The sequence below is a fragment of the Penaeus japonicus genome, unplaced genomic scaffold, assembly GCF_977035675.1.
Source record: "Penaeus japonicus unplaced genomic scaffold, GWHDUDI00000001_assembly GWHDUDI00000040, whole genome shotgun sequence".
NCBI classification, from domain to species: Eukaryota; Metazoa; Arthropoda; class Malacostraca; order Decapoda; family Penaeidae; genus Penaeus; species Penaeus japonicus.
The window spans coordinates 16,897,385-16,909,752 of record NW_028234442.1 but is presented as its reverse complement, the minus strand read 5'-3'; the positions used below and the strand labels follow the sequence as shown (position 1 = coordinate 16,909,752).

Here is a 12,368-nt window from a genome sequence, read left to right as displayed (position 1 = left end):
ACATTAAATACATTCTACCATCTTTCACACACACACACACACATACACATACACACACACACACACATATATATATATATATATTCTTACAGATTGATAAACAGATAATTGCATGTTTTAACTTTACACGTAAATACATACATACACACAAGCACACGCATGCACACACACACACACACGGAGAAGTCTTGATAATGGAGAGGCTTTGTACTGTCAGGGGAGGTACCATTATTTCAGCAGGTCAGCCGGCCATGATAGTTGTAAGCGAGAAGGCATGCAAGCACTTAACATAAACACTATACTGGATCACCTTCACTCCTCAGTGCCCTGAGCATGAAGCACCCACCCATCCATAAACAAAACACTTCAACATGAATATGGAAATAAAACAATGCTTATTGAAGAGACTCAGCAACTTGAGCCATAACATTAGAACAAGCACTAACTCCCGGTCTCAACACTGGTGGGAAAATAAGGGTCGACGAGGTTATGCGGGAAGAACAGGTGAGAGTTGTCATGCGATGGTATGTGGAAGCCAATGGTTCTGACTACGAAGGGAGTAGGGTCGTCCCAGGAAATGAAGTCGTTTCCGCCTTGTAAGCGCACCCTGGAATTGTGTATGAGAGATCAATTCTTATATGCAGATATTAGCAGAATGAAGTGGATTTAGATCCAGGTTGATTAGTATTAGATTGCATATCTAGATTGCAGTTAGTTGTACACGTGGATTGGTAGTTTCAGGTTCATGTGATCATTTTTACTATCAGAATTAGATCACACTTTGACATAGGTATAGATATAGATCTTGTTTCATGGCGCATGTTCCCACGGCAGAAATCATTCATGAGGCATTGCTATTCGTACCTGATTTGGCCATTGCACCAGTGAAGGGTAAAATTTTGAAAATCGTCAATCATCAGCTGAGGCGTTGAGGCTGTCACTATCCGGGTTCCGCGACTGTCCAGTATAGACTGTGTGTTGCTCCATCCACCCAGAACTGCAATCATGGGTTTTGCAACAGGAAAAAATGTTAGCATTAGAACGAGATTTGTTATTATAATGTAAAGGGCCAATGGAAGCTGAAATGTGATTAATGTTACAAGATGATATGGAGTCTAGAGAGCGGGATTATGAATATTATTAGTTGATAAATCATTATAATGTATGAGGTTCACCATAAAAAAGTGGTATTAGATCAAATGGACACTTACACTTTCAAGTCTAGAATAACACAGAGAAGAAATGACATTGCCAGAAAGGACTGCAGGCTGGGAGTAGACTGAAGAGAAATTTCATAATCAGTAAAGAATGCAAAAGTGGAGCAAAATAAAAGAGAAATAAAATTGGCAGAAAGGAATCTGAAACAGGGACCAAACGGAAGATAAATCCTTCCAGGATGACAAAAGATTGCGCTCATGGTCCCCGGTAACACGCAACCACGTCTCTCTGGTATACCATGAGCAGTTTGGCGCCTGTGCCAGGCACTGGTCGCAACCTTGTGCCTCAAAACCCACTCCAACTCAAGGTGAGACACCTTTCCCCACAAATCCCCAGGGCGAGACTTGTCTCCCAACCCAACCTACGGCCAAGACCACACTGGCAGAGCCTGCACCCAAACCCCAAAGGGTGAGGAAGCCACGACCATCCAGAATGAAGGTCAAGGTGACCACGGGGTTCTCCACCTCCCAGGAGACCCAGCCCTACTAATAGCTCGACTTGTCCTGACAACAGTGACAAGTCGAGTGAGGAAATCACGCTCAGTGAGGAACTCACCAAAGAGTTGTCAGACTCAGAAATGAGGCACCTGGCCCTGGCCAGGTGCCTCATAACCAGTGACTTCTCACTTAACAATAATGTGGATATACTTGAGGCCAGACTAGTAAATGCCATAGATGAGGCAGCCTCAGAGACCATCCCCAAAACTCGTCCTGGTCCAGGTGTTCCAAAGACGCCTGGTACTACAATGATGAGATTAAGGAGGTCAACCACAGAATCAATATGTGCAGAAGACACTTCCGCAGACAGAGAACCCCTGAGAACCATGCTCTTTTGAGACAGGCTCTCAGGGATGCCCAAAGAAAGACCCACCTGACCCGCGGTCAGAGGCAGAGAGACTGGCACTCGAGTTCTCTGCCAGAACAAGTAGCGTCGGCCTACCAGCAATTGCTTCCAGGCAGGCATGCCCTCATCAGAGAAAAGGCGGTCGAGCCTGATGACGCAGATGCCATGTTCTCTCTGAGGGAATTACGGTGAAAGTATGGGATCTCCTACCTCATCATTTCCCACCTAGGACATGAAGGTGAGCTTGCATTCTTGCATCTCATCAACAAGTCATGGGAGACTTCCTCGCTACCACAGTGCTGGAAGAGGGCTGACATATTTCCCTACATGGGTTCACAAGGGGTAAAAACACTGCTTACAGCATGGCCACCTTACTGAGCACTGTCAGCAACACCAGCCCTGTCACTGTCTTCCTGGACCTGGAGAAGGCTTTTGAACTGGCGAGCCCGCTCTCCATTTAGGAGATCCTGATCCACAAGGGAATCAAAGGCAGAATACCTGCCTGGTCTGGTGACTATTTTCGGAACAGAACTGCCAGAGTGAAGTTCCAAAGGTCATCTCTCCAGGCATTTGCCCCTGGTGAATGACACTCCACAAGGGGGGGTCCTTAGCCCAGCTCTGTTTAACACCCTCATGTTAAGCATCCTTGACATTCAACTCCCAGCAGGGTGCAAGATCATTTCATATGCAAATGCTCATACAATTATCTCTGCTGGGAGACGAAATGAGAACTTAACTAGAAAAGCCCGGCATTGTCTGGACCTAATGTCTGAGGAATGCTGTAGAGCCGGGTTTAAGATATCAGCAACTAAATCAAAGGCAATAGTGCTGAAACATGATGCCCGCGACCAAAGAGTCCAAGGGTTAGAACTAGAGTGGGTTCACGTCTTCCAATACTTGGGGGTATGGGTTGATGAGAACCTCACCTTCCACTCTGAAATAAAATCTCCTAGACAGGACCAAGGCAAAACTCTCTGTCATGAAAGTTCTGTCAAGGCGGCGCTTAAGGGCTGGGCACCATGTACCAAGATCCGTCTATCTGCACACTGTCCGTCCCATTGTGGACTACGCCTCTGTTGCTCTGATTACTGTCAAGCCTGGACTCAGGAAAAGGCTTGACATCATGCAAAATGAGGCCGCCAGGATCATTCTGGGTGCCCCTGGGCGGACTAAGGTTACCAATCTCCTCTTGGAGGCCAATCTTTTCCTCCTGGACACCTGGATCGATCAGATGGCAGCCCAGTTCTTTGCCAAAGTTTTACAGTCCCTGCCGGGCTCACAGCTAAGACAGAAAGTGAAATGTCGGATTGCACAGAACCACATATTATTTGCTAACAACACCTGGCTGTATCACACAGCCAGGGTGCTGATATGCTTTGAGCTCTAGGAGCCACTACTGGTTAAGGGCATGGACCTCCCCCACCCTGTGAGCATGATCCTTGATAGTTTTCTGTCATGAGACTATCAAGGAGAAAGACACAGTACTCGCCGCCTGTGTTAAGGGATGCGTCGGAGAGGAATATTGCAGCAATTACTCTGCCAGGTAGTAAAACCTATTTCATGTATGGTTCTGCAGACCCCATCACCCGCACTGCAGGTGCCGGTTTTGCAGCAAGGGGTATAATGAGAGTTATGCGGGTATCTGACATTGCCTCCTCGCTCCAGGCAGAGGCAGTCACTATTATGGGAGCCCAAGCCCATGCAGTCCAGACGGATGGGCATGTTGTCATACATATAGATTCTAGAGCCGCCATTGACAGCTTGCAACAAAGCACGCCCCTTGATAACAATTATCTTCGGACCACAATTCTTACTGTTGCTCAGAGAATCCTGGATCAGGGTAGACGCATTGTCATCAACTAGATTCCAAGCCATGTTGGTATCAAAGGGAACGACTTAGCCGACGGGTTGGCAGAGGAAGGCAGGAAGAAACCCTTGAGTGATCTTGTGGTGAATCCTAGCTGGGAACTGCTAAAGCGTAAAACGATGGCTGCAGGGCAGGTCGGTGTCCTGCAGCGACATAGAGAGGAAGCGAGAACCTCCCCCTTGGCCAGCTGGTACTCAGATGCCACAGGCTATGAGTCGCTGATACTCTCCCCCAGAATATCAAGGTGTGCTGGTGTCAGCCTTCACAGACTGAGAATAGGCTATCCTTGTGCGTGGCAAATCATACCCACCATTGAGCATGATGAGTGACGCTGTGAACATTGTAGCGCCGGACGCAAAATTAGAGCACTACCTGGTTAAACGGCTATGCCTGTTGCTTGCCTCCCGGCAACTGGAGCGCCTACAGGCAATCCGACCGCCACGGTAAACATTCAGTTATGATGATCAGATCACTTAGCACTTATAGCTAGCAGAGGCTGGGCTGCCTCGTCCATATAACCCGGGCGAAGCGACGTCTTCGCGAATCTCTCTGAACTGAACTAAACTGCCCCCTGGCAACTGGAACGCCTACAGGCGATCCGACTGCCACGCTAAGCATTCAGCTATGATGATCAGAAGAGTCAGCACTTATAGCTGACAGAGGCCAAGCCGCCTCGTGCATATAGCCCGGGCGAAGTGACGTCTTCGCAAATCTCTCTGAACTGAACTGGCTGCCCGCATGGATAAAGTTCGCAAAGGCCCAAGTGCCCATCTCCACATACAGTGAATGCGTCTAAACCCTGGATATCAGCCTCAGCCGTCACTTCTCGTATTGATCTCGTCAGAGCCTATCAACAAATTCCTACAGCTGTCAAGACCCCATTTGGCCTGTTTGAGTTCCTCAGGATGCCCTTCGGACATTCAGATATTTCAATGCCTTATGGATGAGATCACCTGCTGCTTTGATGGTGTTGTCATCAACCCCAGTCAGTGCCTTTTCAGTTTAACTTCCTTGACCTTCTTGGGCTACATAGTATTGGCTCAAAGAAATCGCCCCAAGACAAGTTAAATGCCAATTTGCGCTTTTCCAGGCCTGAGACACTGCATCAACTCCGAACTGAACTTCTACCGCTTGCTGAACTTCTACCGCAGATTCATCCCTAGATGTGCAAAACTTGCTGCCCCTCATAAAAAGTTGCTGACACCAACTAAAGTCGCGCTACTACCCTGACATGGACATCGACTTCCAACGAAGCATTTCATGCCTGCAAACATGCTCTCAGCAGTGCTACGCTACTATCCATATCACGCCCAGACTTACCGATCAACGCCCTTGTAGACGCCTCCGTTTCACCTTTTCCAAGTCGTTCCTAACACGCGAGACTAGATACAGTGCTTTTGGTCGGGAGACATTGGCAGCCTACTCAGCTATCAAGCACTTCCGTCATTATGGGGAAGGCCACATCGTCTTTATCCTGACAGATCACAAACCCTTGACGACGGCCCTCGAGACCTGCAACAGGCGGCAGTCCCCGCAACTGGACTTCCTGGCCAAATTTACAACCGATGCCCGGGACATCAAGGACGGCCACAATCAAGCAGCCGACGCCCTCTCGCGAATTTTGCCCGCTAATGCCTTTCTCCCAGACGAGAGAACCAGAGGCATAGACTACACTCCAGGAGATGTTCCAGCAAGACTACTGTACAGTCTACAGATACAGTGTCTTCATCTCGAAAATACCGACTCCACCAAGGGAACAAAACAAAAAAAAAGTTATATATATTAAAAAAAAATGTCGCTAAACAGGAAAATAACTCATAATAGAAAAGAAAAGAAAAGAAAAAGAAAAAAAACAAACAAACAACAGTCCATAACCAAAACAAAACCTACACTGCCAAAAATGGAAAATAAATTGGAACCAAGCACTGGGACTCACTGATATAATACTGAGTAATGCCGTCATGCCAGTCGTCGAAACTGCCAAGGTGGATATACAACTCTTTCAGCGTCCTCACGGTGAAGGTCACGGAGCACATGTCGTTGACGATCTTCTTGAAAATCCAAGTCCACGTCATGGAGTCGAGGCCTCGAGGGGAAAGGGTTGAGACTTTGTTGCAAGGGGAGCTCAGTGAGTGTTAGAACAGGGTTTAGAGAAACTGTTGCAACGAGAGCTGAGGGAGTGTTGGAAAGGCTGGGAGAAGTGTTGGCACGGGGGTTTAGAGAAATTATTGGAAGAAGAAAAATATTCATAGATATGTTGGTAAAGGGGTTAGGAGCGCCTAGGGAAAAGTGTTAGATAAATTGTTGCAAGGAGACTAGGAAAAAGGGTGTTTAAAATTGTTGCAAGAAGAGCTGGAAGGTGTTGGGAGGGTTGTGAGAAATGCTGGCATAAGTTTAGGATATATGTTGGCTGAAGAAAAGTATTGGAAGAGATGCTGGCAAAAGGGTTCGCATAATGGTTGAAAGAGGAGCAGGATAGAGTGTTGGGAACATTGTTGGAAGTGATGGCAATAGCGTTGGCAAAATGTTTGGAGAAATTGTTGGAAGTATTGGACGAAGCATTAGCGATAAGTTGGATAAAATGCTGGTACGAATTTGATATAGATTGTTGGAAGAAGAGTAGGAAAAAGTGTTGGCAAAAGTGATGAAAAACCCACCGAGAGATGTTTTGAAAAGACGTTGACTGGTTTTCTTCATGAGTCATTTAACTATTACCGTATTTTCAGTCATTCGTGACATTCCTTCTTAAAGCAAAATATTTAGCAATTCTTTGCATAGGAATATCAGAGATGATCAGACATCATAACCACGTCTAATATTGCAAACAGAATGTTCTTTATGAAAGTCAAGTATCCGTTCTTCAACTGGTAGTAGATGAAAGGATATTCATATTGACTCTAGATAACAATCTTTGCTGAAATAAGTGTGAGACAATGTGAAGATTAGACTTGTACTCCTTATCATGATAAGCCTGATAATCATTATCGCAATCTTTCCTGCTAAAAACCAATCTAAACCTCGAAATAATCTTTGTCAAAATCATCCTACAGTCTTAATGGAAATCTTATAAATCTACCTTTTCAAAACTCTTTTTTATCAAATGGTCGTCACCTTTTTTCCCGCTGAACTTAACGGTTACTTAGCCTTTTTTTAACTGACTTACTGGTCTGGTGGACGCAGAGAGAAGCGTTGTACGCCCAGAAGTGGGTGTCGCAGGCACAGACTCCAGTGATGTTCGGGGAGGCAATTGCACAGCCGCTGTTGTTGGTCCTCGCGTTGCACTGGATGCTGTCCATGCAACTCTGGTCAACCTCGCGCTCTGGAATTTGTTGCAAAAAGATGGCAAACGCGTCCTTGTCATTGCTAATAGAATGTATATGGGTGTATCTCTATCCTGGAATCCTGGAATGTTTCAAAAAGCCAAAAGTCTTCGTTTACAGATGGGTATTTGTTACTGTTTTTTTTTTTTTTTTTAGCGTTAAAGTATTAATTGCTACTAATTGACTGTCTATTGTAATTAAAAGAAAATATCATACATGTGTCATGAACCAATAGACATATGGATAGAAGCACACACACAAAAACATATGATTATTATAATTGTTGAAAGAGAATATGTTAATCGTATCCCATCCACATACCACAGTGTACGGAGCAGCGCCCTCTCTCGGTGCAAATCGAGTGGTTGTAGAAGACATGAGTCTCCTCCTGTGAGGGGATACGTTGAGGTTTTAGGTCCGAGGGGAAGGATTTGTCTTTGTTCATGCACACACACACACACACACACACACACACACACACACACACACACACACACACACACACACACACACACACACACACATACGTATGTATGTACGTCTTTAGATAGGCATGAACAGGTACAGAATTGTACCCAAGATTTTTCAGTGGATAGAAATTTTCCTTCGAAATGGGCAAACCTTTCTCCTTATTAGCCACAAAAGTGGAGAACTTGGGAAGGGATGGGGGAGAGGATAGGGGGGGGGGGGTTACGCCCTAGACACATCCCTGAAGCACACGCATAGAAAGGACCCCACTTCCCTGGCCCTGGTCGTCGAGGAAGTCGTAGTAGCGCCAGCTGGGGTCGCTGAGGCTGAGTGCCGAGGTGTCGTCGTCACACAGGCGGGTCGACAGCAGCTCGCAGGTTCCTGTGCTGTGCTGAAGGAAGGTCAGAGAGGTAGGATGGTCAGGTATTGCATGATTATGCTGTGATACATCTGGATATATCACTAATTGACTCAGAATTAAGAGAATAAAGAATCGTTTAAAAATAAATATGCTGATGATAACAACGACAATGAAAAATAAACGACGATAATGATAAACGAACGATAATATTACGATAATTTACCTGGTAGTTGAAGGCTGTGCAGTTCCCTTCATCCCTACAGGTGACGAGACATATTCCCTCGAAGGTCGTCGCGAAGGACATGATAACACCGCCCTCAAGTCGTCCAGCGCGATAAGCGGACGACGCCCACGACCTCCGCACGCCCACGCCCATGCAGAGGCTCGCACATGTTAACACACAGAGTAGACGGACGGTGGGAACTATCTGCATCTAACAGGGAGGAAAAAATAAGCTTTTCGTATCGTTGAGAAAAATCGTAAATCGTTTTCCTGTGGATCGTTATTTTCTGGTGATTTAAGAAAAGGGAGAGAACGCGAAAATGATATGCATGTATCACCCAATGAAAAGAATAAAAAGATAATAAGGGAAATGTAAATATGTAAAATCACAAGTTGAACAAGGAAATAAGACAATGTAGTTGTAATCAATATTAGGATGATGGGACACCGACAGTACATGAAATGATATTGAGAATATATGTACACACACACACACACACACACATTCACTCATACACGCAACTATTTAAGCACACACAATGCTTTAAAAGGATAATACATTATAAGAAATACCAAAGACGAATTGAACACAGAATCCAACTGAACACTTTCTTACCCACTTTAGTCCTCTTGTTGCCTCGGTGATCACGTATTTTGTTTGCAACAGCAGGCAGCCATGGTTCAGATAACAACAAGATGGAAGCACAATGATTTAATAATATGCGAGAATAACATCAGATTTAGTATTTATTTGTAGGTAGTGGTAGCAGCAGCAGTGGTAGTTGTTAGATATATATAGTAGTAATAGATGTTGCATGGGCTGGATAAGAGGTGGAGCTGTGATCCAAAATAGAGGCTGAGCAGCACTAGGAAATATCAAGGTCACTTGCTGGTGATGTTGCCATCCCTTCTGCATTTCTGGAGACCCTAGTGGGGGTTCATGATGCATTTGCCTGTGAGGGAAAGCCCTTAGGTCTGGCGGTCTCTTGGGCCGAGACCAGACCCCAGGAGTAAGAGAGGTCTCTTGGGGGAAGAACCTACCTACTCAGTCGGTACGTGCTTGCGGTGAAGGCACTGAAGTCACACGGAGCTTTACATACCTCGGTAATGCAGTCCATAACTCTGGGCTGTCAGACCAAGATCTCAATAGACACTCTGACCTAGCGGCAGGATCCCCGAAAGTCAACAGGCACTCTGACCTAGCGGCAGGATCCCCGAAAGTCAACAAGCACTCTGACCTAGCGGCAGGATCCCCGAAAGTCAACAGGCACTCTGACATAGGCCAGGCAGGATTCCCCCGAAAGTCCACAACCACTATCTGACGAGCGGCAGGATCCCCGAAAGTCAACAGGCACTCTGACCTAGCGGCAGGATCCCCGAAAGTCAACAGGCACTCTGACCTAGCGGCAGGATCCCCGAAAGTCAACAGGCACTCTGACCTAGCGGCAGGATCCCCGAAAGTCAACAGGCACTCTGACCTAGCGCAGATCCTCCCTGACGAAAGTCAACAGCACTCTGACCTAGCGCCGGATCCCAATAGGCAACAGGAGGCACTCTGACCTAGCGGCAGGATCCCCGAAAGTCAACAGGCACTCTGACCTAGCGGCAGGATCCCCGAAAGTCAACAGGCACTCTGACCTAGCGGCAGGATCCCCGAAAGTCAACAGGCACTCTGACCTCTGCGCAGGATTCCCGAACTCCCTATTATCCATCCTCGCCCATGAAATACTTTGCAGTAGCGAGACACGTTACGTTTCTCTCAAGGCCCCGATACAGGCAGTCCTGCTGTCCGACATCGAGACTTCATCCTTTGCCTTGAAATTTCGCCTTGACGCCTTTTGCAGCAGGTCCTTACACTGGATCATAGATTACAGTTAGCAGAACCGTGTGTCCAACCAACGACTGAACCGAGAGACTGGCTTAGGACCTGTTACTTGCACAATCCCGGATCGCCAACTCAGGATATACAACACTTGGTTCGACTCCCAAAAGAGGACCTCGCTTAGAGACATATGTGGGTAGCACCACACGTCTCCCCTGCACCGTATCCTAGGCACAAGGGAAAATCTTACACTTACCGGAACTTGGTATGCAGCTATGTTCACCATCACCAAGCTGCGGAGCAGAGAACACATAACTATTCCATTGGTCTAATCCCACTCACAAGCTCACATCAAAATGAATTTTCCAAATTCTAACCGAACCTCTTCCTCACACAAGACGTTACCCATCCCCCCCCCTTCACTTTGGAACACTGTGTAATCTCGAGAATGAAGAACTGAGCTAAAACAAACACAACAACTGCCATCACCATTACCACAACAACCCCAATGGAGTTTCAAGGTGGTAACCTGTAAGAACTTTCTCATTTATTGGTCTTGTGTTTTGTAATCATTTTAAGTTTGGTTTTATATTTACTGTTTATAAACTCGTTTTTAATTTTTTATTTTCTTACCTGATATTTTCTCGTGAACCCGTTGTATCTTTCTATTTATGCCACACAATGCTTTAAAAGGATAATACATTATAAGAAATACCAAAGACGAATTGAACACAGAATCCAACTGAACACTTTCTTACCCACTTTAGTCCTTTTTTGGTTTTTGTTCGGTGATCAGTGCCCAATTTTGCAACAGCAGGCAGCCATGGTTCAGATAACAACAAGATGGAAGCACAATGATTTAATAATATGCGAGAATAACATCAGATTTAGTATTAGCCGCATAAGGTAGTGGTAGTTAAAAAAACACAACAAAAACAAACAAAAAAAGAAAAAAAATGAAAAAAAAACAACAAAAAAAAAAAAAAAAAAAAAAAAAAAAAATTAAAAAAGGCAAAAAAAAAAAAAAAACAAAAAAAAAAAAAGAAAAAAAAAAAAAAAAAAAAAAAAAAAAAAAAAAAAAAAAACCCAGCAGCAGTGGTAGTTGTTAGATATATAAAGTAGTAATAGTTGTTGCATGGGCTGGATAAGAGGTGGAGCTACTCAAGTCGGTACGTGCTGAGCAGCACTAGGAAATATCAAGGTCACTTGCTGGTGATGTTGCCATCCCTTCTGCATTTCTGGAGACCCTAGTGGGGGTTCATGATGCATTTGCCTGTAAGGGAAAGCCCTTACGTCTGGAGGTCTCTTGGGCCGAGACCAAGACCCAGGATTAGAGAGGTCCGCTGGGAGAACCTACCTACTCAGTCGGTACGTGCTTGCGGTGAAGGCACTGAAGTCACACGGAGCTTTACATACCTCGGTAATGCAGTCCATAGCTCTGGGCTGTCAGACCAGGAAGTCAACAGACACTCTGACCTAGCGGCAGGATCCCCGAAAGTCAACAGGCACTCTGACCTAGCGGTAGGATCCCCGAACTCGCTCGACAGGAATATTTGCAGTAGGACAAGTTACGTTTCTTCCAAGGCCCCGATATAGGCAGTCCTGCTGTCGGACATCGAGACTTCATCCTTTACCTTGAAATTTCGCCTTGACGCCTTTTGCAGCAGGTCCTTACACTGGATCATAGATTACAGTTAGCAGAACCGTGTGTCCAACCAACGACTGAACCGAGAGACTGGCTTAGGACCTGTTACTTGCACAATCCCGGATCGCCAACTCAGGATATACAACACTTGGTTCGACTCCCAAAAGAGGACCTCGCTTAGAGACATATGTGGGTAGCACCACACGTCCTCCACAGCACCGTATCCTTGAGCACATGGGAAAATCTTACCGTACTGGTATTCAGCTAAGTTCACCATCACCATCTGCCATCAGAGAACACTACTATTCCATTGGACATCCACTCACACAAAATGATTTCCAAATTCTAACCTCTTCCTCACACAGACTTAACCTCATCATCTAACTTTCACTGTTTTATCTCGAGGATGAAGATAGAGCTCGTTAACAAAACAACTGACATCCATTTACACACACACTGATTCAGGTTTTTAACTGTAAGATTTCTCATATAGTGGTCTTGGGTTTTTAAATTGTTTTCTGTTTGTGTTTTTTCTGTTTCTAAAACTCGTTATTATTTTTTTGAAACGTTTGATATTTTCTCGTTAACCTTTTATCTTTCTT

The 12,368-nt window shown here is 45.4% G+C and overlaps 1 protein-coding gene and 1 pseudogene across 1 annotated transcript in view; one reads left to right on the top strand and one right to left on the bottom strand.

Annotated features, from left to right (window-relative positions):
* LOC122267116 (uncharacterized) overlaps positions 1-8,495 on the bottom strand; it is a 10,271-nt gene extending 1,776 nt beyond the window's left edge. The window contains exons 1-7 of the mRNA XM_043037104.2: positions 8,301-8,495; positions 7,967-8,107; positions 7,570-7,636; positions 7,092-7,247; positions 5,865-6,014; positions 865-997; positions 447-607 (exon numbers count right to left, since the gene is read on the bottom strand). Coding sequence (XP_042893038.2) covers positions 447-607; positions 865-997; positions 5,865-6,014; positions 7,092-7,247; positions 7,570-7,636; positions 7,967-8,107; positions 8,301-8,453 — 961 coding nt within the window. The 5' untranslated portion in view covers positions 8,454-8,495. The remainder of the gene's footprint in view (positions 1-446; positions 608-864; positions 998-5,864; positions 6,015-7,091; positions 7,248-7,569; positions 7,637-7,966; positions 8,108-8,300) is intronic.
* A 2,449-nt stretch (positions 8,496-10,944) lies between these two features.
* Positions 10,945-11,947, top strand: LOC147466916 (uncharacterized; annotated as a pseudogene).
* The last annotated feature ends 421 nt before the right edge of the window (positions 11,948-12,368 follow it).